This window comes from Scomber scombrus, chromosome 4 (assembly GCF_963691925.1).
Source record: "Scomber scombrus chromosome 4, fScoSco1.1, whole genome shotgun sequence".
Taxonomy (NCBI): domain Eukaryota; kingdom Metazoa; phylum Chordata; class Actinopteri; order Scombriformes; family Scombridae; genus Scomber; species Scomber scombrus.
Window position 1 is genome coordinate 7354574 of NC_084973.1, and position 20262 is coordinate 7374835.

The window sequence follows — 20262 nt, forward strand, 5'->3', positions numbered from 1 at the left end:
TCGGATCGGCAGCAGCACCAAATTCCATGTAATTTATTGCAGTTTATTGTTGTTTGTCCTCCTATAAACATTCACACATGGACAAACCGGGTATAATAGCTTTAACAAAAAAGTGTAATCCCACTCTTGAATTCGGTGTGATTATTGTACACTAATAGGGGATAATTTACATGAAAATTCAGTTGATAGAAATAACCATTTGAGCCACAGTCTTCCATCGCCGCAATAGACTGTGGGAAGTAGTCGGACTTTCTTAATACAGTTAAAATGTAATTGAAGTTATGTATTGTGAGGCTTTAAAGTCTTAAACGGTGTCAATAGTTCATACATTTGGCTCAATTTAATTGTCGTGTGTTGAATAGAGTTTGCAAAGAGGGAAGAATAAATGACAATGTACCACTGTGGGTTTATGGAGTAGGGCGCCCTCCAGTGGAAAGCTTCTAAATGTATGTGAATACAACTGTTTTGGTTCGCACTGGCCACCGTAGTGTTTGTAGGAAGCTGGCTAGATTAGCTTGCCATCTCTTCTGCCGAGTGTAATTTTAGTTTCCCCCGCCGCATGGTACAGATTGGTACCAGAAAGAGCGTGTATTTATATTCCTTGCTCGAGTTGGAATTAACAACTATAAGCCTTTTAGTAACAGAAAACCTTGTGAGAAGAGACAACGTTGCTCCTCGTGAACGGCACACCAGTTAAGCTCCGCTAATTAGCTAGCAGTAGTTTGCTGCTTGGTTGGGGGGTCGCAGGATGTCTTATAGGAAAACTTTCAAACTTATCAGTGGCTTCGCCGGAGGCTCCGCGCTGCTAGTATTCGCTGCTGCCGCTGCAGACTCCCGCGGATACTTCGGCGAGCAGCGCGGAGAGACAGCGAGCCGGTGGCCGAAATTCACCGTCCTTCAAGCTGCGCAACCGGCGTGGACCTCAGCCAGCCACACACCCGCCCCGACGGGACACGCCTGGGACTTCAACTGGGATAAGTATGAGCCTCCACACACGCTCTGTGTCACGACTGCGATGATATGCGCAAAGATGTTGTTTTTATGTTCTGTCCGTTTTGTAAAGCACACTTTTGTTTGGGTGCAACGCCAAATCTTGTATTCGTGTGACAACAGCTCATCCAAAGGGATATATTTTGGTTAAGGACTTAATTGTAGAGGAGACACCTCAGTGGCAGGTTGAGGCACTCTGTTGGCAGTTGATAGACTCGCTGTCAACTAGGGCAGGCCCAAATTTGTATGGTTTATCAGAGACATCATCTGCCACGAGTCTGTTTGAGGATGACTGTTGAGCAACCATGCTATACTTTCGTTTTTCATTCATTTATGTATTTCCTTCCAACAAGGATGTTTTGATTTCGCTCGTTTTGAAATAAAAAGGATCAAAACAAGTCTTGACTAATTCTCCGTTTTGTTATTGCAAGAGATGAACATGAAATTGTGTAATCATGGGTTTAAACATAATTGAGGAAAAACTAAATAAAGCAGAGTGACAAGACACACTAACAGTCAAGTGGTGTAAATATTAAATAAAATAGTATGGCATGCTCTGGTAGCTTACAGGTTAGACAGATTCTTCATAACCACTTTGAATCTTTCTCTCTCCCTTAGTTTTTTCCTGTCATATCTACACTGTCTCTATCATAAAAGACATAAAGTGCCCCACCCTCCAAAAAAGTGTTCAGAATATATCTTACATTTACTCCACTGGTGTCAGTGTCAGACACTAGCTGCCTCACTCTTTACTAATAATGACTTCTGTAGTCATTTCTTACGGTCAGCTACAATAATGAAAAACAAACCCTCTGTTTCATTATTGCAATGTTACAGGGACAGTGTAGATATGACAGAAAAACATACAGGGAGAGAGAGAGATGGGGGTGACATGCAACAAAAGTCAGCTGTCAGATTCACATCACTGATGTTGCGATAAGTAAGCATGCATCTTAATCAGTAGGATATTAAAGCGCACCGTATTATTACGTTTTAATATTTACACCACTTAACTATGTCAGTGTTAGTTTTAACTTTGCTGCTGGTGCTGCTTGGATGTCAAAAATAAGTTTTGTTTACATAAGATTCTGTTTACATAACACAATTTCACTCTTGTAATAGGAAAAAGGGAGGATTAGTAATAACTTTTTTTTTTTTAAACGGGCAAAATCATAACATCCTTGGTGGAAGTAAGAACATAAAATGAATGAAAATTAAATTATAATGTGGTTACGAAACAGCCATCCTAAAATAGACCTGTCCTGATTAAAAAAAAGAAAAGAAGACCCAGGAAATTTGGTTGACTTGTCTTTGAACTTCCAACAGGATGCCACTGAGGTGACACTATGAGGATCCTGGTCTTAATGAATTTTAGCTCTTGCTTAATGACCAAAGTTATACTTGACATTTTGGATGTATGCTGAATCTAAGAGTGAGTCTTAAGGAGCTGTAAGAGTTCAAGTCCCGTATTCTAAGAGGTACATTGTCGCTGAAAAGCAAGTCTGGTATTAATAGCTTCTTCTTTTTTTTTTTTAAAAACGTCTTTCTTTAAAAGATCTTTCCATACAGTCCTGAACAAGATAAATGGACGTTTCTCAATGTATTTTACTGACCATCTTCTTAAATTATAGTTATGTTAACCCAGTTTTCCAATTTAACCATGAGAGACTAAAGCTTCTTCTAATCCCAAGATCACTGTCGTCTTAACTCTTTTCAGGAGAGACCCATCTGCACTGACCAATGGGAAGAAGAAAGAGAGTGCAACTGAAGACCCCAGCTCGGAGCAGGACAACGGCAAACCTAAAGCCACACGAAACATCCTCCTCATCAGACACTCCCAGTACAACCTGAGCGGGAGCAGCGACAAAGAGAGGATCCTCACACCATTAGGTCTGGTTTCAGAACGGCCTCTTAATGTCTTCTCATTATCTCATCTGGAGCTTTGACCAGGAACACATTCTCCACTTTACAGTTTGGGGTGTTTATATATTGTTGAAATGGAGGCTTACAAGCATCAGTATGATTCTCTTTGCTTTGCTCAGTTGCACCTTGTAGAGCAGTTGTTTTAGTCACAAATTGAGTTATCAGTTGTATCGATGTAACGATGGCTGTCTTGTCCTCTCTCCAGGTCGTGAGCAGGCTGAGTTTACGGGCCAGCGGTTGGCAGCGTTGGGACTTAAGTATGACATTCTGATCCACTCAAGCATGGCCAGAGCCACGGAGACGGCAAACATCATCAGCAAACACCTATCAGGTAGTGGATAGATGCCACACTGCATTTCAAACTCAGTCGGCTTTTTTTTTTTGCCTCCACGTTTGGAAAGTTCATTACATTTTTATTGTACCAATCACTGTTTGAGTCAGTTGATGCAGATTACGTGAACAATAAAAGATAAATGATTGATTATAGATATTTGAAGTAAAAAACATCCCCTTAATTTATCAAGATATTGTTAAAGTAGACATTTTTATGCTTCTATTCATAAAGTTTGATTTGACACTGTTAAAGCTGATAGTTACTATTCATATCCTGTTCGTCTTTGTTGTGTCTTGTTACCATTTCCTGTTTCGTGACCTAGATTCTGTACAGAACAGTAAAACTGGTGCAGAAAATACAGATCATTAACTTTTATTCTCCCTCTGAATGTCATACGGGTCCAGGAGTGGATCTGGTGAGCTGCGATTTGCTAAGAGAGGGCGCACCTATCGAGCCGGTCCCACCCGTCACTCACTGGAAGCCCGACGCTGTGGTGAGAGAAGCTGCCCTACGTCCTGAGCGGGCTGTGGGGGACTGATCTTTCTATATTTTTGCATATCCTTGTATTCGATTAGGTAGCTTTCTGCTGCCCACGTGTCTGTGCAAAATGTCCTGTCGAGTGCTTGTTAAGGCTCCAAGCCGAGATCTGCCAATACATCAGTGCAATGCAACAGGAATGGAGCACAGGAAGAGTTTAGTTCTAAAATGCCAACATTTTTTTAAAGAAGGATGGCAGCTGAAGATAAGTCTTTTTAGATGAACATTTTGCCATTGTTAAAATTTTAATTCCTAAAGCAAAAACACTCGACAGCCATAGTATCAGTTGGCATCATTTTGGAGTGAAACTCTACATACATTCCCTCCATTGCACTGCAGCCTCATGTATTGACTGTGTACTGACTGAGGGGTTCAGACAGAACCCTTTTCATCTGACAAAGGTGGCTTTCAACCTCTCTACCGTCCTCCAGCAGTACCATGAAGATGGAGCACGCATTGAGGCAGCCTTCCGTCGCTACATCCACCGCGCTGACCCTAAGCAGAAGGAAGACAGCTATGAGATCATCGTCTGTCATGCCAATGTCATCCGTTATTTTGTCTGCAGGTTTGTGCCGCCGGCGGACTGGTTGGTCGCGGCTCAGCCGAGGCCAGAGCTTTGCCCTGTTGCTGCTAAGTTATCAGCTTCTTTGTCGTGTTAACTGTTGTTCAGACTTTGCCATAATAGATTCCTGTGAGATTTTTTTTGATTGAATATGTGCTTTGCTTGTGTCATTGTGATTTTTAATAGAATCCTGTTAAAAAATAGTCCAGCCTCTCTCTCTCTCTGTGCAGTCTTTAGACTAAGCTGAGCTAGTTAACAATCTCCTTTCGTCTCAACAAGAGTATTTATGCAACAAGTGACTACTTATGGGCCATGTCACATACATGTAAACCAAATGTTTTAAATAGGGTGTAAAGATAGTTTCTGCACTACTGTGGCTCATTCTTAGCTGCCGTCTTCTTCCATTTGTTTTCTCAGGGCTCTGCAGTTTCCTCCAGAGGGCTGGTTACGCATGGGCTTGAACAACGGCAGCATCACATGGCTCACCATCCGCCCTAGCGGCAGGGTGGCCCTCAGAACTCTGGGCGACGCCGGTTTCATGCCCCCGGACAAACTAACACGGACTTGATCGGCCGACACACGCCGTAGGTTTCTGTGACTCAGTCAGATGTCCAGTGGGTCAGTCGCAGGGTCAAAGCTCAGTTTTCTCCTTAAGTGTCTTGAAAATTACTTTGATTTTCTTTGTAATTGAACTATCATGTAATGAGAGATTCCGTGGTGGCGTTGTTGTGTTTACTTCCGTGCCATAGGATGCCAACAGAAGTGAATTACAGCTGCATAGCAACTCCTCCTGAATGTAACTGAGAATTTTTACACAAGTTACTGATTTTTAAACCAAAAAAAAAAAAAAAAGTGTTTGTATAGCTGTCGTAAATGCGAATTATGATCTTAGCTTTAAATGTCACTGAAGTGAGGACTGTGTTGTATAGTGCAGTTGAAATAAATAAATAAAAAATCACGACATGCCTATTTTTCATGTACTTTCTTGATGTTTTTGCAACCACTAAAAGAAAAAAGCACATACACATCACTAGTAAAGTAGGAGTGATGTTTTATTGATTAGTTGAAAGCAAATGAGGTCTAGACATACAGAAAGAGAATTCACCATCAAAGTTCTTTTTTTTTTTTTTTAATAAAGCACAGAATGCTAACAGCACAAGAAGCATGTTTTAAGTTTTTTAGGTGCATTTTTGCAAAGTTCCACATTCATAAACATTCAGAGACCAGAATCAGATCCACTGTCACCTGAGAGCACACGGATGACAATACAATCTTCTCAGTGAAGTAGTTTGTGCTCTCGGATAAAGGTTTAGTTCACAAACAAAAATAATACATTCAGAACATTGTTTCTTTCAACCTATAAGTAGTGTGGCAATCTGAATATTTAAAATGAATGGCTCTTTTGTCCTAGACGTAGCAGATAAGCCCTCATACAGCAGTGAATTTATCTCTAAATTACAAATCATTTGGAAACAGCAGGTTTTCACACATTCACATTCCACCATTAGACTAAAACCTGCTGTGTTTACATGAATTAACAGTTAGCCAATTTGACTGAAAAGATTCATAACATTAAAGCTATATTAAGCACTAATTTTGAACTTAACACATTTGAAATGATGGGGGGGGGGGTTGTGAGTGCTGCTGAGCTCACTGGGAATCAACACCCAGCTATGCAGCTCTTTGCGAATTGTGTTCTCTGTAAGCGTAAGGCAGCTTTTTTTTTTTAAATATAAAGATGGCCATTATAGGCAAGAGTAAGTTAATATATCAGGATTCTGTAGCTGTTAAGCTTTGAAATCTTTCTGCCCACCTTGTGGATAAAACTCGCTTAATGTAGCTTTAGGTTGGTCTCAGTCTGGGTGCTTTTCAAGTCCAGACAAGACAAACTGAAATGACACTTTACTGATGGGTGTGTATTTTATCATTAATTCTCACACTGTGGGAGATGCTTGCATTTGAAAGATATTTCAAAAAAGAAAAAAAACAAAAACAAGAAATTGCACAATCTAAGGCCGCCGACAGTGGCAGAAAGGAAAAGTCAAGACATGTCCAGGAACCACCGAGAAAAGATGGAAAATGTATCCCGTTTTTATTGAAGAAAAGAAAAGAATGGAAGATCTCAGTCTCATCAATTGTTTTTTTCCCCCGCGCGTTTTGCCGTCGTCACCTGTGACACATGTAAGTCAGTGGATTTCCAGATATTTCATTGTATGAGCTAGAGAGCATGTCTGAACTGACAGAACTGGTTTCTTCAAAAAATTAAGGCAATTCCTGAACTGAGGAAAACATAGGAAATGGCAGTCGGTTTTAACACCATTAATAAAAACATTTAATTTTTGTGCTATTGACCAACATACAAAAAAATAATTTTTAAAATATTGACATTTTACTTTTTTTTTTTCTTTTTTCTTAAGAACATCTTCAGTGACAGAATCTGGTTTGAGGATTCCACACTAAGGTTTTTTTTTTTTTTTTTTTTTTTTTTTTTTTAAAGTGACAAACAAATTTTGGGGAGTGCGGCTTGTACTCACAATATCCAAAAAAGTTGACTCAGGCTATGATACAGGTGCGTCCACTTGCCACAAATAACATTACCTTCAATTCAACAAGGTCCACACCCATACAGTACATACATCATCAAGTTTTCTTTTTTTTTTTTCCTTTTTTAGAGTCTTGAGTGTACATTACAACCTAACATGAGAAATCCTGTATTACATAGGAGTAGTACCATACATCATTAATACAAATCTTCCACACACTTGTGCATATTTCTGTTAGGTATGTGGTTTCTAAGCTCTGGTGTAGTCACCTTGGTGCAGCTGGGTTGGGAGTGGGAAGAAAGGAAGGGGGTGGAGGTGGGAGGGTTTAGAGCTCGTAAAGGGTATGGCCGCAGTGGTTGGAGGCATGGGGGAAGGAGTAGGTGGTGGTTAGATCGCAGGCTCGTTCAAGTGCTTGAGGCGGATGCGCTGGATGTAGCTAGCATTGGCAGGGCTGTAACGGCTGGGGCTGAAGTCTGGTGAGGCGGCGTGCCGGGCGGGACTGAAGCGTCCGGTGGGTGACATCAGGCCGCTGACCGGGGAGCTGGGAGTCTGAGGCTGCATCCTGAGTCTTGGTTTTACCACCGCAGGGCTAGTCCAGCTAGAAGATACAGATGAACACCAGTCAGCACTGTTCCTTTGCTTCTAATACTGAAATGAGCCCAACCTGCCTGCAGAGTGCTGACTGGTTTACTGCACTGGCTGCTGATATTCATACATCTTCAGATTTATTGTCCCATCTCTTAGTAAAACAACCTGCACAACTTTCAGTGGCCTTGTCAGCAGCTCAAGTGATATGTCTTCTTTCTGCATCTCATTCTAAAGAAGCTATTTTTTTGTGCGGCCATTTTTTACTAGAGATGACACCGTTGATTTTGGCTACACCTACTAGATATCACTTCTTGATAAGTCTGGACTCAAGAGCTCAAAGCTTTTCAAAATTGTTTCTTCTCGTATTTATTCTCTGGTACAAAAACACCCCACCCACTGGCATTTCACCTCATTTCTAATCCATAAAAAGTCTGCAGATTGTAATTGCAAAAGTGTTTTGCTGCAATAGCTGTAATGTCTTCTCTGCACCACGTATATCTGTTGAATTTCTGCTGTAATAAACATGTTAACTCCTCTCTTTTGTTACAGGTATGTGACCAAATCATACATTGGGCAGGAAATATCATCCACCTGCTAGTCCTTTATTATTTCAGATGTCTTACCACAAACATAATTTCATTGTGGTGTACGAGGACTGTATGAACCTCTGATATTACATTGCATCATTCCTTTAGCTTGATATTCAATGGACAGCTCTGAAATCTAAAAACAGAGTTTAGTCTCAGAGCTATTCCTTTTTTTAGCATATTGATATGTGAGAGAATAGTTGAAAGATACCTAACAAGCCAGTTTATGTAAATATATTCACTGTTATCACAGTCCAGCATGTGAGGTGGTGCATTTCTCTTAACAAATTATCCCTGATACTAAAATGTTTCCCTACACAATAAATATTGACTACAGTGATTAGCCTTTAATCTGATAATCTAATTTAACCAAAGCCTCATTTTTATTATAAACAAACAGTATAGTCAGCAGAACAACAATATGCAAACTAACCTCTGCATGTCTGACGCAGAGAACGACTTCATTGTGCTCTTCCACTTATGAATGCTGGGATACTTTTGGGGATCGATGTCTGTGCCTTCTAACGCTGACATGACCTCTCTGTCCACCTTGGTTGGTGAATCCCTGTGAAAAAATGGAAGAAAGATCACATGAGCTGGTGTCTGCAGTGACATTTAAATCATAAATCATAAGTTTGAACCCTTTTGTAACTGGCTGCCTGTCACAGATCCCTAATAATATTGATCAATGGTAGTTAGAGTTAGCTGGCCTTGTAGTACAAATGTCTAGACTAGAATAATTATTGCTTATTACAGTATCAGCTTAAATATATTAACACATCTTTTAATACAAGTTATATCTGACACGCTTTATATATAGAAACATCGAATATCCCATGATGCACTCTGCAGAGAGACTAGTGTGACTCACCCATCGATGAAAAGTCCTTTTCTAATGTGCGGTGGGGTCCTGGGTATGAACTCGTGGGAGTTATCTAATGACTTATAAGAGGACCCTGATGATCCTGAGCTACTCAGGTCCCTCCCCCCGTGATCCCATGATTTGGACCTCGCACAGATGTTGCGCCCCCCTGATCCCGACCCCCTAGTCCTGCCCAGCATCTCCAGGCTCTCCTCTGCTTCAAAGTACTCCTCTGAGCTGCCGCTGCTGCGCCTCTCCTCCGCCTCTCCTCCCTCTGTTCTCCATCCCGGCCCCTCCACGGCCTCAGCGTCCTGGCTGCTGTGACCCAGAGAGACGCGGTTCAGCCCGGAGCTCAGGTCTGTAGCTGAGGAGGAGCTGTAGGAGTCCCTCAGCTCCCTGTGCCGGCTCCCTCCGCTGCTCCTCCTCTCTCTGCAGCTGGTGAGGCTGTCCAACGGCTCTTGCAGCGACATGCGCTCAAACTCCACCATGAGGTTGGAGATGGGCGACAGCAGGCAGGAGGACGGGGAGGTGCGGGGAGACACCTTGTCTCCATTGTGAGTCCTATCTCTAGAGGAAGAGCACAGCCCGTTTTTGCAGGCGACGCCGGGTGACAGCAGGCTGTCGTCGCAGCAGCACAGCAGGTCCTGCTCGGCCGCCGTCTCGATCAGGTCGGCCCCGCGGTGGTGCAGCGCCATGGGCAAGATGTGGAACTCGCGACCGCCCACCGCTCCCTTCAGGCCGTCCTTGGATGCAGCAGAGGCGGTGATGCTGGTGAGTGCTGCGTTCTGTCGGTTCTTCATCTCCTCAAGGCTGATGTCATCACCCTCGTCCAGGAAGGCACCAACAGAGATGGAGTTGCAGAACTTTTGGGGCTTGCCTGTAAACAGATGATGATGACCAAAACAGATTTATCATTAATTTATCATATTCTTCTTCATTGCAGGAGATTATGCAGCTTCGCAAAATCCTTCAATTTTTTCTCTCACAAGCGGCAACGACTGAGACCTTTACACTGATTACAATTTACAGATTCAATCACAGAGGCTGATATTTATATTTTTCAGGACTTCCCTGATACAGAGCAGGTGAGGGTACCTGGAGAGGGGGTTTTAAACCTGTTGCTGGCCTCATTCTCCCCGGCTTCTTCGTGAGCCCGTTGGCTGAAGTCCCTCTTGCTCAGGTACTCTTCCAGCTTGCGGAGCCCCTCGGTCGATGACATATCCACAAAACTGTCAAGGAAGTCCCAGTACTCAGTCCATGGGTGGCCCATCTCATGAGCCAAGTCTCTGTAGAGAGAAGACGACTTAGCAATTAGATTATTACACATACAATTAAGCCACATCTCTGTATTTATTAGTAAAACACCGGTCTTTTCATAGTTGCTGGAGCATGAATATACCTCTCACTGACTAAAAAGAAGGGGTGTGAAACACAGATTAACACACAATAATATCATGATATTCTTCCCACAATAACAGTAAATCACAATAAAAGTGATCCTGCAATACACATGACAAACATCACACATCACAAAGACATAATCTGCGATATATCATGATATCTGTTACTGAACTAGTCAGATTATGTACAATATATATTAACAATAAATTAGTTTCACAGAAAAGAGATGCTGCCAAGTATAAATATCACAACACTGATAACTGTAGCCTCAGTTTGTGCCTCTCACAGAGCTGCTGGTAGCATTAGTGAGTCTGATGAGAGACAAAAGAGAAACAACATCGTACTAATGACCTTAAGATTTATTTCTTTTTCTGTGGCAGTAAACACAACACATCATGCTCATAACTAACTGCTGTATTCAGAGCTTTATGAGATATTTGGGGCTGACGAGTGACGACTAACACTGTTTATCACGGTAACATTAAAATGATAAACGGCAGGGCTACAGTTGCATGTTGCTGACAACACTAGCTCAACTACAGCACAGTTACCAACTATTACAAAGGGCCATGACACTCTGTGTATCCAGCATGGACATCAGTGGCATTTTGCTTGCATTTCTCATTTCTTCTTCACTGTCACCTACAACTGCCTCCATCTGATTGTCACCAATCTGTTGAGCACCTCTATAAGGAGGTGGAGTGTAGTGGTGCTCTAGTAGTGATAAGCCAAAGTAGCCAGATCTATTCTGAGTGGTCCAGAATAGATCTGGACCACTCAGGTCTATTGCGATAGTGGAAATATTACGATATGATGCAATTTCACTCCAATTTTATAGATTTTCTTTCTGTCTGAGACTAAAGTGCTGTCAAAGCACAAATCAGTGGACCATTTTTTAATATAAGTTTAATATTTGCTTAATATCGAATATTTGCTTTCGAGTAATTTCCAGTACTAATTTGATGCTTTCCATGTCTTCAAACATTTCTATTTTTATTTATTTATTTTTCATTCTTTGAGATGAATTTTGTTGCAGTTCTCCTTGTACTGACTGTGTAAGGCTGAACCCAGGGTGTAGTACATGGCCTGACATGTCTGCATGTGTCAACAGTATTTCTTCTAGTGTACTCTCTTTATGCATGCACAATATTTTTGCAATCTCTCACCTGCCCACCCTCTCTGCCCCACGGTCGGGATCAGACTTGAGGATGTTGTGGAACATCTTGGCTTGGCTTCTGGGCGGAGTCTTCCAGGAGCGGCGAAAGTCATCTGCCTGCAGGGGACGATCACATTCTCTGGTCAATTCATGTTGTGAAAGATGCATGTGGTAACTGTGTTTAATGTAGTGGAGCTGAGTAAATGCAGACAGGTAATTGGGTAAAGAACTTGCTTTAGAGGGGCTCAGCGGTCCAGCAAAGGCAGTGACAGTCATCACCGGATCCATCGGGCTTCTTGTATGCCGTTGGCTGAAAGAGAAACTGTCTGAGGACTCGGGTGACCAAGTAGCACCGATGATGGGCTGAGAGCTGTTGTCGGTTGCTCTCAGCAAGGGAATATAGCAGCGATCTGTAAGACAACAGACAATCTTAAGTTATTATAAGCAGACATGACTTGCCTGAAGAAACAGAGGAAAATAGGAACACTGAGATTTAATGTTTAAAATTGTGTCCTTACCCTCCAAATAGTCATTTATCTTCTGTCTCACGTCTTGTGTTTTATTTTTCCTGCTACAAATAAGCTGCAGAAAGATAAAAAAGAACAATTAGTGACACACGTACAGCTGATAGCATGCAACTGTTGCTGGATTAGCTGGGGAAAGAATTTGCTCATCTAAATTTAGCCTTCCATGTGCAGTGTGAGAGACTGTTGACAAAAGATTTAAAAAGCAAGCTAAAAGGTCAACCTGAGTGAGCTAAACAGTCCCTCCCTCAGCTGCTACTACTGTGATATCTTTCAGTGTTCGGCAGTGCTGCTGCACAGCTCCCGTATGTAAGCGTGCACGTTTAGCACAACCCAGGCTTTGCTAAATCTGGTCTTACTGAGCTGTGCACATTATTAAAAGGTAAAAATAAAAACTCCCTTACATCACAAGGCTTGTAGCCATCCCTGTTCTTGCAGTTCTTATCGATGTCAGGATGTGAGCACAGGACGTTGACCACCTCTGGGCACCCAAACTTACAGGCAAAGTGGAGTGGTGTTTCAAATCCCTGGGAGAAAACAGGCAACATAAAATATTAAAGCACAGCTCATTTCACTTTGTGAAAGAATCTAATCTAATCAAGTTTATCTGGTTTGGTCAAAGAACCTACAGCCTTATCTGGAGTGTTGAGGTAAAGATCTACAATGTAGCGGATCCGTTTCTGCAGCATGACTTCCTGGTCATCTGGATACATGAGACGCATGAACTCTGGGTTCTCCAAGGTGTCCAGCAGCAGCTGGGCGATGCCCCCCTGGTTCTCCTTGGCTGCCACGTGCATTACATTGTACCGACAGCCCTCCTGAACAGACAAAACAGTGGAAAAACTGGATGGATCAGGGCGTAATCCTCATTAATCTTCTGTCAACTGGAAAGGATGCTTAATTTTAAAAGCTGACCTTAACTTCACCTGCTGAGGTTAGAGATGTATCACCCAACCTTTATTTTAGTGTCTAATAAACAGGGCTTAAGAAACAATAGTTAGTATTTATAGTACAGCAGCAAATCTGCAGTTTAAACATACCAACTTTTATAGGCTTATTTATTATTACTTTGGATTGATTTTACACCAAACACAAAGCAAATAAAAGTCATTGTATTGCCAACTGAATGTAACTAAATGATTAAAAAGATGTAAAACTATAAATGAGTAATATAAGAAAACGGGCCAATGAAATAACATGAGGTGGAACAGTAAAAATGATAACGTTGTTACTCTTACTACTGATGGAAAACTGATGTCTCATACTTTTTAAGGCCTACAATCATCAGCTGTAGCATTACAGTGTAGCAACATGCCTGCATCATTCTTATGTGTTCTGCTGTTCATCTGATCCTGTGTCCTGACTTCATCTGGCTCAGATATATTGAATGAACTGAATTTTCTTTTTTTTAAGTATGTTTTATCTGCTATGTAAAACTATCACAAATGTATTTACTACACACACACATGCAGGAAGTCATTTCTTCATCGTAGCAGCTGCAGCCTTGACAGGGACATTTGTTAAAGGCCGGCGCTGATGTGGAAAAGACGTTTATGTATCAACAAATGACAACGATGAAGTCAGGCAGCACATCTCTATTAACAGCAAAGACTTTCCACAGCCTCATTACAAGTTCAAACAAGGTTGCCTCTGAATTTCACTTCAGCTTCAATCAGGAAATGCATTTCATATTCTTACTTGCACAATAGTGGGATTATCCCCCGAGCCAATGAGATAGCGTGGATTGCTCCAGACCAGGTCACCGAAGGCCCCCTCGTCGCCCTTTTCCACAGCTTTCCTCAGCTTGGCTGTCAGGTCCTGGGTCCGTGGGCTCTTGAAACTGTTGGCCCGCTCGCGGTTAATGGTATCAACCTCCATGTTATCTTGTGTGAAGAGGGAGAGAGAAGGACGGACACTGCTGTCAAAAACCTGTTGAAACTGAGGCCTGGGTCACAGACTGCTGTGAATCACATAGTTTTTCAGTTTTTGACCTGATTCTGACAAAACCTGCAGAATGATGTTTCTCACCACTACACTGACATTTTCAAAATGACAGTGATTAGATCAAACATGGTACTGAGATCACTGAAAATTACGCAGATTGTTCCGTGGAATAATTACCCTGCCATATACTGCTTTAAAACACAGAAATGTGACGTCACACAACTTAAAAAAATCAAAAGTAAAAAAGAAGTGGTCTTGCTGATGACAGGGATGCAAAGTGCAACCAACTCTGATGTGTTGCAACGCACTCAATATTATTGCCTTAGCATTATTTCTTTAATAATACAGAGAGCATTATGTTAACAGGAAACAATTCACTTCAGTGCTCTCTGCTGTGCGTGTTACTGAGAACTGACCCTCTACATGGCCCAAATACACATACACACACACGCACACAGTGGGGTCCAAAAGTCAGAGATCAAATTTAAAATCTGATATTTTCATGTAAACACAGAGATAATTAAAACGTTTTAGGATTCAGAAACATTTAAAAAACAGAAAGTCATAACATGTAAAATGAGGAATAAATGTTTAAGATTCTCCATTATTTTTAAGCAAATTTGTGGCATCAACCAACTTTACTTTTTGTATAAGATCTTCCTGAATTGTATCCCCCCATTGAAGTGTTCAGATGTCACTCAGGGGGATTTGATCTGCTCATTCGAGTCACTCAACTTGCAGCCAGCGTTCACCTGTTATAAATATGGCTCTGCCTCAAGCTTCCAGCAGATCATTGCTTAGTATGTAGTATTGTGACAGTAGGAAACAGAAGCTAGAGGGCTTTTCTAAGCATCATACAACAGCCAGACTAAAGATCTCTGAAGTAACCGTGCATTTAACTTTAAAATGCCAGAAACTCGATCAGTTGTATCCAAAGCAGGATCAGGCAGATCAAAAGTGACCACACCATCAGTGGATCAATACATCAAGCTTTAGTTCCCTTAGATGGAAAAGCAACTTAATCACAGATACAGAGTTTGCTAGATAAACAATATAAGACTCCAATCAGTAAAACTACTGTCAAAAGAAGGACAAGAAGCAGTTTTTAAACCACTGCGGATCACTAAATCTCAAACTTGGGCGTATGAAACATGGTAGTGGGAATATTCATATGTAGGGGGGTTTTTCCTACTTAAAAGTTGGACACCTGCACTTTCATTTAGTGTCGGTGTCCTGCACTACCCTGACTGAGGAGAAGTAGCACTCAGTTCTTCAGAGACATGTTGAACCCTCTGGTTTATTTTCATCTTTGTGGACAAGGATTCATCCTGCAGCAGGATAACGACCCCCCCAAACACACCTCAAAGCTTTGCTAAAAACTGACTGAAGACCAAAGTAAAAACCAAGGAGTTCTGACTGTCATGGACTGTCCTCCACAGTCACCCGACCTCGACCCTGATGAATATTTATGGGGGCTCTTGAAAGCCAAGCTTTCTGTGACATCGCAAGAAGCTCTTTGGAACATTGTCAAATCATGCTGGGATAACGGGTCATCAGGTTTTGCACAAACTTGTGGAGTCCCTGCCAGCTCGACTGCAGGCTGTCACTGAAGCAAATGGGGGACACAGCAAATACTGAAGATACCCTGAAATTCATGTAGATTTTCCAAAGATTCAGCTTTTCACTCAAATTGTTACAAATGCAAAAATAGAAGTATCTTGATATAACAAAGGCCACTGATTTTTCCATAGCGTGCGCACACACACACACACACACACACACACACATACATACACACACACACACACACACACACATACATACATCTACTCACCTTTACTAATGACCAGGCCCGGTTTGACAGGAGACACACAGGATGCAGATTTGTTTGGAGAGAGGAAATAGTCACAGACGCCCTTGGCAAACTTCTCAGCATCATCACGGTTGGAAAAGGGTTTGAAGCGGGCTCCCTTCATCATCTTTACGGCTTGAAGGGCATCTTTCTTGTCTGTATATACATGTGCTTTCTCTACAGACAAATACACACAGAATCAACATTTTATTTTTTACATTTTCAATTGTCCTGATTTTTTTTTTTTCATTTATCACACGATTTTTTTTTGTGTGTGTAATTATCAGTTCTGTCTACTTAGCCTGTAATGTCATTTTGTGATGAGGGTCTACAAAGTGCTGCTGCTTTAGCAGTCGCAACAAAAGCCTGCCCCGACAGATTAATATTAACAGCATTGATTTTTCAGAGTAGCTCAAGATTAATTTAGATCAATATTCTATTACAGAGAGGTCACGCTGTGCTACTGCCCCGCTTCTTACTAACAAAAATGTTTTAACATCACTAACAAATGCAGATGTCAGAGTGCAACAGCAGCAAGTACTTCTAGAACAAATATAACACAGTCGGTACCATGAATAAACAAACAAGCAACGGGATAATCTGTTGTTGCGGACTTTGGTCTCAGTTGAGTAGAAGGCCAAAAATTGAACTATCAAAGAACGTGTTGTTTTTGTTTACACTGGAGGGAAGTATTTATAAGTATGACTAAACATACAAACAATGAAAATAGAAAAAAAGGAAGCTAAAGAATGATCAAGTGCAGTGAAAACTATGTTAAACCATCTTAATGTGTAATTTAAACACACATGGATATAATCAGCTCCTGACTAGAAGTGAATGTTAACCATTAGAGATGTTTGTCAGACGTGGCACAATCAGATACTTAAAAATTAGACTATCATTGGCCTAAAAAGACATTAAACCCTGAACGTCACCTTAATATCATTGTTATTTATCATTAAACTGAATGTAATGATTTGGAGTGCAGGTACAAAGCTTGTTTTTCTTTTCTTCTTCACTATACTGTTTATTAATAGATGAATCCCTATTTTTTCATTTCAAAGTTTCTTAAAGAGCTGACAACTTTACTGAATGTTGTTTTCAGTTTGATTTTCATTATTATGTACTTACAAAACTACTAAACCTTGTGTGTGAAATTATGTTGGATTTACAACTTTATAAAAAGTGTGAACTACATATGTTTAGTCATGGCTTCACTTTTTTCTGCACACATCTTCACTTTTTTCCTGCAGTTCCCCAATTTCAAGATCATCTGATAATGAATGTATTTTGCTGCTTCTCAATACAAAAACACTGAAAACTGCATAACAGCACACAAAGTAACAAGCTTATTTCTCTTACCAGTTCTAGCCAAAACATCCTCCCACGGCGGACATACTCCATAATACAAGATTGGGGACACTTGTGCAGCCTTTGACGGAGTTTCTGTTTTGGAATGAGAGTTACTGCCTACAGCAGAGACGTTTGAGGATGTTTTTACTGAGATCTCTTCTTCCTCTGGGGGGTTGAGACCCACACCGTAGCCAAAGTCCATTTCTTCGCTGGCAGCAGTGGGTGCAACTGCTGAGGTGGCACATGACACAGGTTTGGCATGTTCGGCAACAGAAGCCACGCCGGCTGAGACGGCTGTGGACGAGCTACTGTCCGTTTCGGTGGCGCTGCTCTCTGGTCCGGCGAGCACTTTGGCCAGCTTCCTCTCAAAGGTGGTTCGCGTGGTAGCTGTGATAGGGCCGCACTTCAGGTTTGCCCGGGCGAACTCCTCGCGCAGTTCATCGGCGCTCAGCCCCCTCAGCCTGCTCAGAACCGCCTCCATGCTTCAGCTCCCTGAGACACATCAGAATACGCTTTAGCAATCATGATCAGCAGTTGTTAATAAACTTAATAACCATTTAGGGAAACAGAATTATTAGTTAATACTACAAGAGTTACTAAGTCACATTTCTTTCTTCTACACCTGTGCATAATAATTAAAAATTGAAAATGTAGACAAACTATCATAAATATTAGATGACCTGCTACCATTGCTGGCAAAAAACAAGCACATTGTTAGAAAAGCATTAAGTTATACTCTTTGCTTTTCAAAGAATGTGAACTCAAACCTTCATTTAGTGTGGTATCAGTCAGTGTGAACTATGACTTAAAAAACAACAACTAATGTTATCTGGAGCAGGAAACTAGACAAATTCTGAAATAAATAAATAAATAACAAGCAATCCATTATCATTCAGCAGCATAATGCTGTGTGGTACACTGATATTAAATGCCATTTACTCTTTTCATAAACCCATCAAGCAGCCACCCGTTGTTCAATACAATACAGACGAACGAGTAAACCCTTGCCCTTCAGTACAAAGCATCTGCATGTAGGCTGCACAGCTCTATCACATAAAGCTTATGAGCTGCTATATATTCTAAATATAAGTCCCGGGTAAAGCCATAGATGTTACTGTAGCGCCATGCATCCATTCAGCCTACTATACCTCATCTGTAAACAACCACATACATGTTAAACTAGCCTCTGCTAGCTCGCTTGCTAACCAACAAGTCGGCTTTATCAGCCGACGAAACTGCTTTGATAAAAAATATAGTCTAACACAGAGTAAATCTAACAACCCCAGCTGCTATAATATAACAGACAAAGATAGAAAAAAAACTGATCAATTGTAGTAACATTACTCGGGTTATTCGCATGCTGTCACGCCCAAAGTATGTCATTCGAGGTTCGTGTGATGATGCCGATAACATTCAAAGTGTACGTGATGACATCTGGTAACAAATGCGTCCCTATACTCACCAAGGAACATTTTAATTTAATAGACGCGGAGCTATGGGGAACCGTTGTTAGTTTTGCACAGATATCATAAAACTGTTGGATAGACACAAAAGCTGGACACGGTCTGGAATAGTCTCATTGTTTACAACATGTTCTGCGCATGCTCAGTTTCAAGGGAGGGCGCATGCTGCTTTCTTGACCTGTGGGAAGTTTTGAAACTTCGGCGAAAATGAGGTAGATGTTACTTGACGCCCCGCAGAAATAAAAATAAGGTAATCATTTCCAACGATCACTCATGACATTCTGAGGAAGGTCATCGCTGAACTTATACACAACGTCATTCTTTAAATTAATATGGCAGTAATTATTTTCCGGTAAATGTTACATGCTTATAAAACATCACTAAAGATCACTCGCTGGTCATTGCCGCTCAAAACTAATGCATAGTTTGCTTTTTTTTGTTGCAATCAATATTTTACTATTTACTGACATATACCATATCACAAAAAACATTTTGTTTTACTACATAGAAAAGTTGTTGTGCCTTCTAATGACGATTCATGTTCTTATTTAATGAGCTGCACAGTATCTACGCATCTATACCCAGAAAACCACACAATTACACGCTTAATCATGGCAACAGACTTTAGGGAATAGATATCTGAACACATCGCTGCCGCTTAAAATAGTATTTTGAGTAATGTGTATTATATTTCCATACTTTCCCAGAGCCCTGAATGTAGCATCATGCTCCCAGTAGTAGACGTGACTAATCCAAGGAAACGATAACCTAGAAACCGCCCGTTGAGGTATTTCTACTCAACAAAACATCTTAAAATTTGTAAAAAAAAAAATATATATATATATTAAAAATGACGACTTGATTACAAATGTGTTGATTTATAGTCCACAAAAAGATGATTCATATCGGCACAAGCCCATGCATGCAGGGCCAACTTGGTTGGACAAGCATGCAAGTTAACGTTAGTCTATGAGGTATTCATACAAGACCTGAAGCAAATATCAGTTAACAACGTGAGTAACTGTGAAAGGGGTAACCAAGGAAAGATAAAGTGAATTATTACATGATACATTGTACGGAACGGAGTTTGACAGGCATGCTAACATTAGCAACCTAGCAAGGTAAGAAACGAAGAAATCGCCCGTTAGCAATAACCTTACACGCCATAAAGAAACAGTTACCAGTTTGTTTTCTTACTGAAGATATAGAAGTAACACAAAACAACACAACCGCAAGCTGAAATGTTTATATAAATGGTACCATGCCCACCTCCTCCTCTCTACCCGGCTACTGTTGCTAGGTGTTCGCTTTCTCACCGCGACGGTTTCAAAATGCGGAGCGCGATGACCCGCTTCCGCCCAACATTGCCTGAACGAAATAACGACGTGGACGTACTGAAATAGTTACTGAAAAATAAAGAAAAACACCTCTACCTTATTACATTACAATAAAAACAAAGCATTTAAAAAAATAAGTAAATGAAACGAAAAAATCTCAACGATAAGACAAGTTGGAAAATATTTATAAAGTAGTTTTTGGAGAAACAGCATGCAGCACTGTGGATTATGTGTGTGGTTATTATTACATATTATTTACGAAGCACTTTGTGACACTCTTTTTAAAGTCGCTATATAAATAAAGAT

The 20262-nt window shown here is 41.0% G+C and overlaps 2 protein-coding genes across 7 annotated transcripts; one reads left to right on the forward strand and one right to left on the reverse strand.

Moving 5' to 3' along the window:
- The first annotated feature begins 493 nt into the window (after positions 1-493).
- Positions 494-5303, forward strand: pgam5 (PGAM family member 5, serine/threonine protein phosphatase, mitochondrial). 4 transcript variants are annotated; one of them, XM_062418246.1, is made up of 6 exons: positions 494-978; positions 2708-2880; positions 3119-3244; positions 3652-3740; positions 4216-4349; positions 4764-5303. In XM_062418246.1, the coding sequence occupies exons 1-6, from the start codon at positions 749-751 to the stop codon at positions 4912-4914; spliced, it is 903 nt and encodes a 300-aa protein (XP_062274230.1). In that variant the 5' UTR covers positions 494-748; the 3' UTR covers positions 4915-5303. The 4 variants fall into 4 exon arrangements, with proteins under 4 accessions (XP_062274230.1, XP_062274231.1, XP_062274228.1 ...); XM_062418247.1 differs by having other exon boundaries at positions 4219-4349; XM_062418244.1 differs by having other exon boundaries at positions 3119-3243; positions 3645-3740.
- An 82-nt stretch (positions 5304-5385) lies between these two features.
- Positions 5386-19930, reverse strand: ankle2 (ankyrin repeat and LEM domain containing 2). Of its 3 annotated transcripts, none has more exons than XM_062418008.1 (13): positions 19889-19930; positions 17166-17648; positions 15786-15980; positions 13706-13890; positions 12637-12825; positions 12412-12534; positions 12002-12065; positions 11714-11893; positions 11494-11596; positions 10022-10212; positions 8936-9803; positions 8498-8629; positions 5386-7487 (listed from the first exon to the last, which is right to left on the reverse strand). In XM_062418008.1, the coding sequence occupies exons 2-13, from the start codon at positions 17635-17637 to the stop codon at positions 7277-7279; spliced, it is 2913 nt and encodes a 970-aa protein (XP_062273992.1). In that variant the 5' UTR covers positions 17638-17648; positions 19889-19930; the 3' UTR covers positions 5386-7276. The 3 variants fall into 3 exon arrangements, with proteins under 3 accessions (XP_062273992.1, XP_062273991.1, XP_062273990.1); XM_062418007.1 differs by lacking the exon at positions 19889-19930 and adding an exon at positions 18619-18716; XM_062418006.1 differs by lacking the exon at positions 19889-19930 and adding an exon at positions 18501-18604.
- Between the last annotated feature and the right edge of the window lie 332 nt (positions 19931-20262).

Coding starts and splice junctions, on each gene's coding strand:
- ankle2 (XM_062418008.1), bottom strand. CDS start 17,637: ATGGAGGCGGTTCTGAGCAGGCTGAGGGGGCTGAGCGCCGATGAACTG. Junction 15,981..17,165: donor GGATGTTTTGGCTAGAACTG/GTAAGAGAAATA, acceptor ATTTGTCTGTAG/AGAAAGCACATGTATATACA. Junction 13,891..15,785: donor GGGCCTGGTCATTAGTAAAG/GTGAGTAGATGT, acceptor TCTTCACACAAG/ATAACATGGAGGTTGATACC.
- pgam5 (XM_062418244.1), top strand. CDS start 749: ATGTCTTATAGGAAAACTTTCAAACTTATCAGTGGCTTCGCCGGAGGC. Junction 2,881..3,118: donor GAGGATCCTCACACCATTAG/GTCTGGTTTCAG, acceptor TCCTCTCTCCAG/GTCGTGAGCAGGCTGAGTTT. Junction 4,350..4,763: donor ATCCGTTATTTTGTCTGCAG/GTTTGTGCCGCC, acceptor TTGTTTTCTCAG/GGCTCTGCAGTTTCCTCCAG.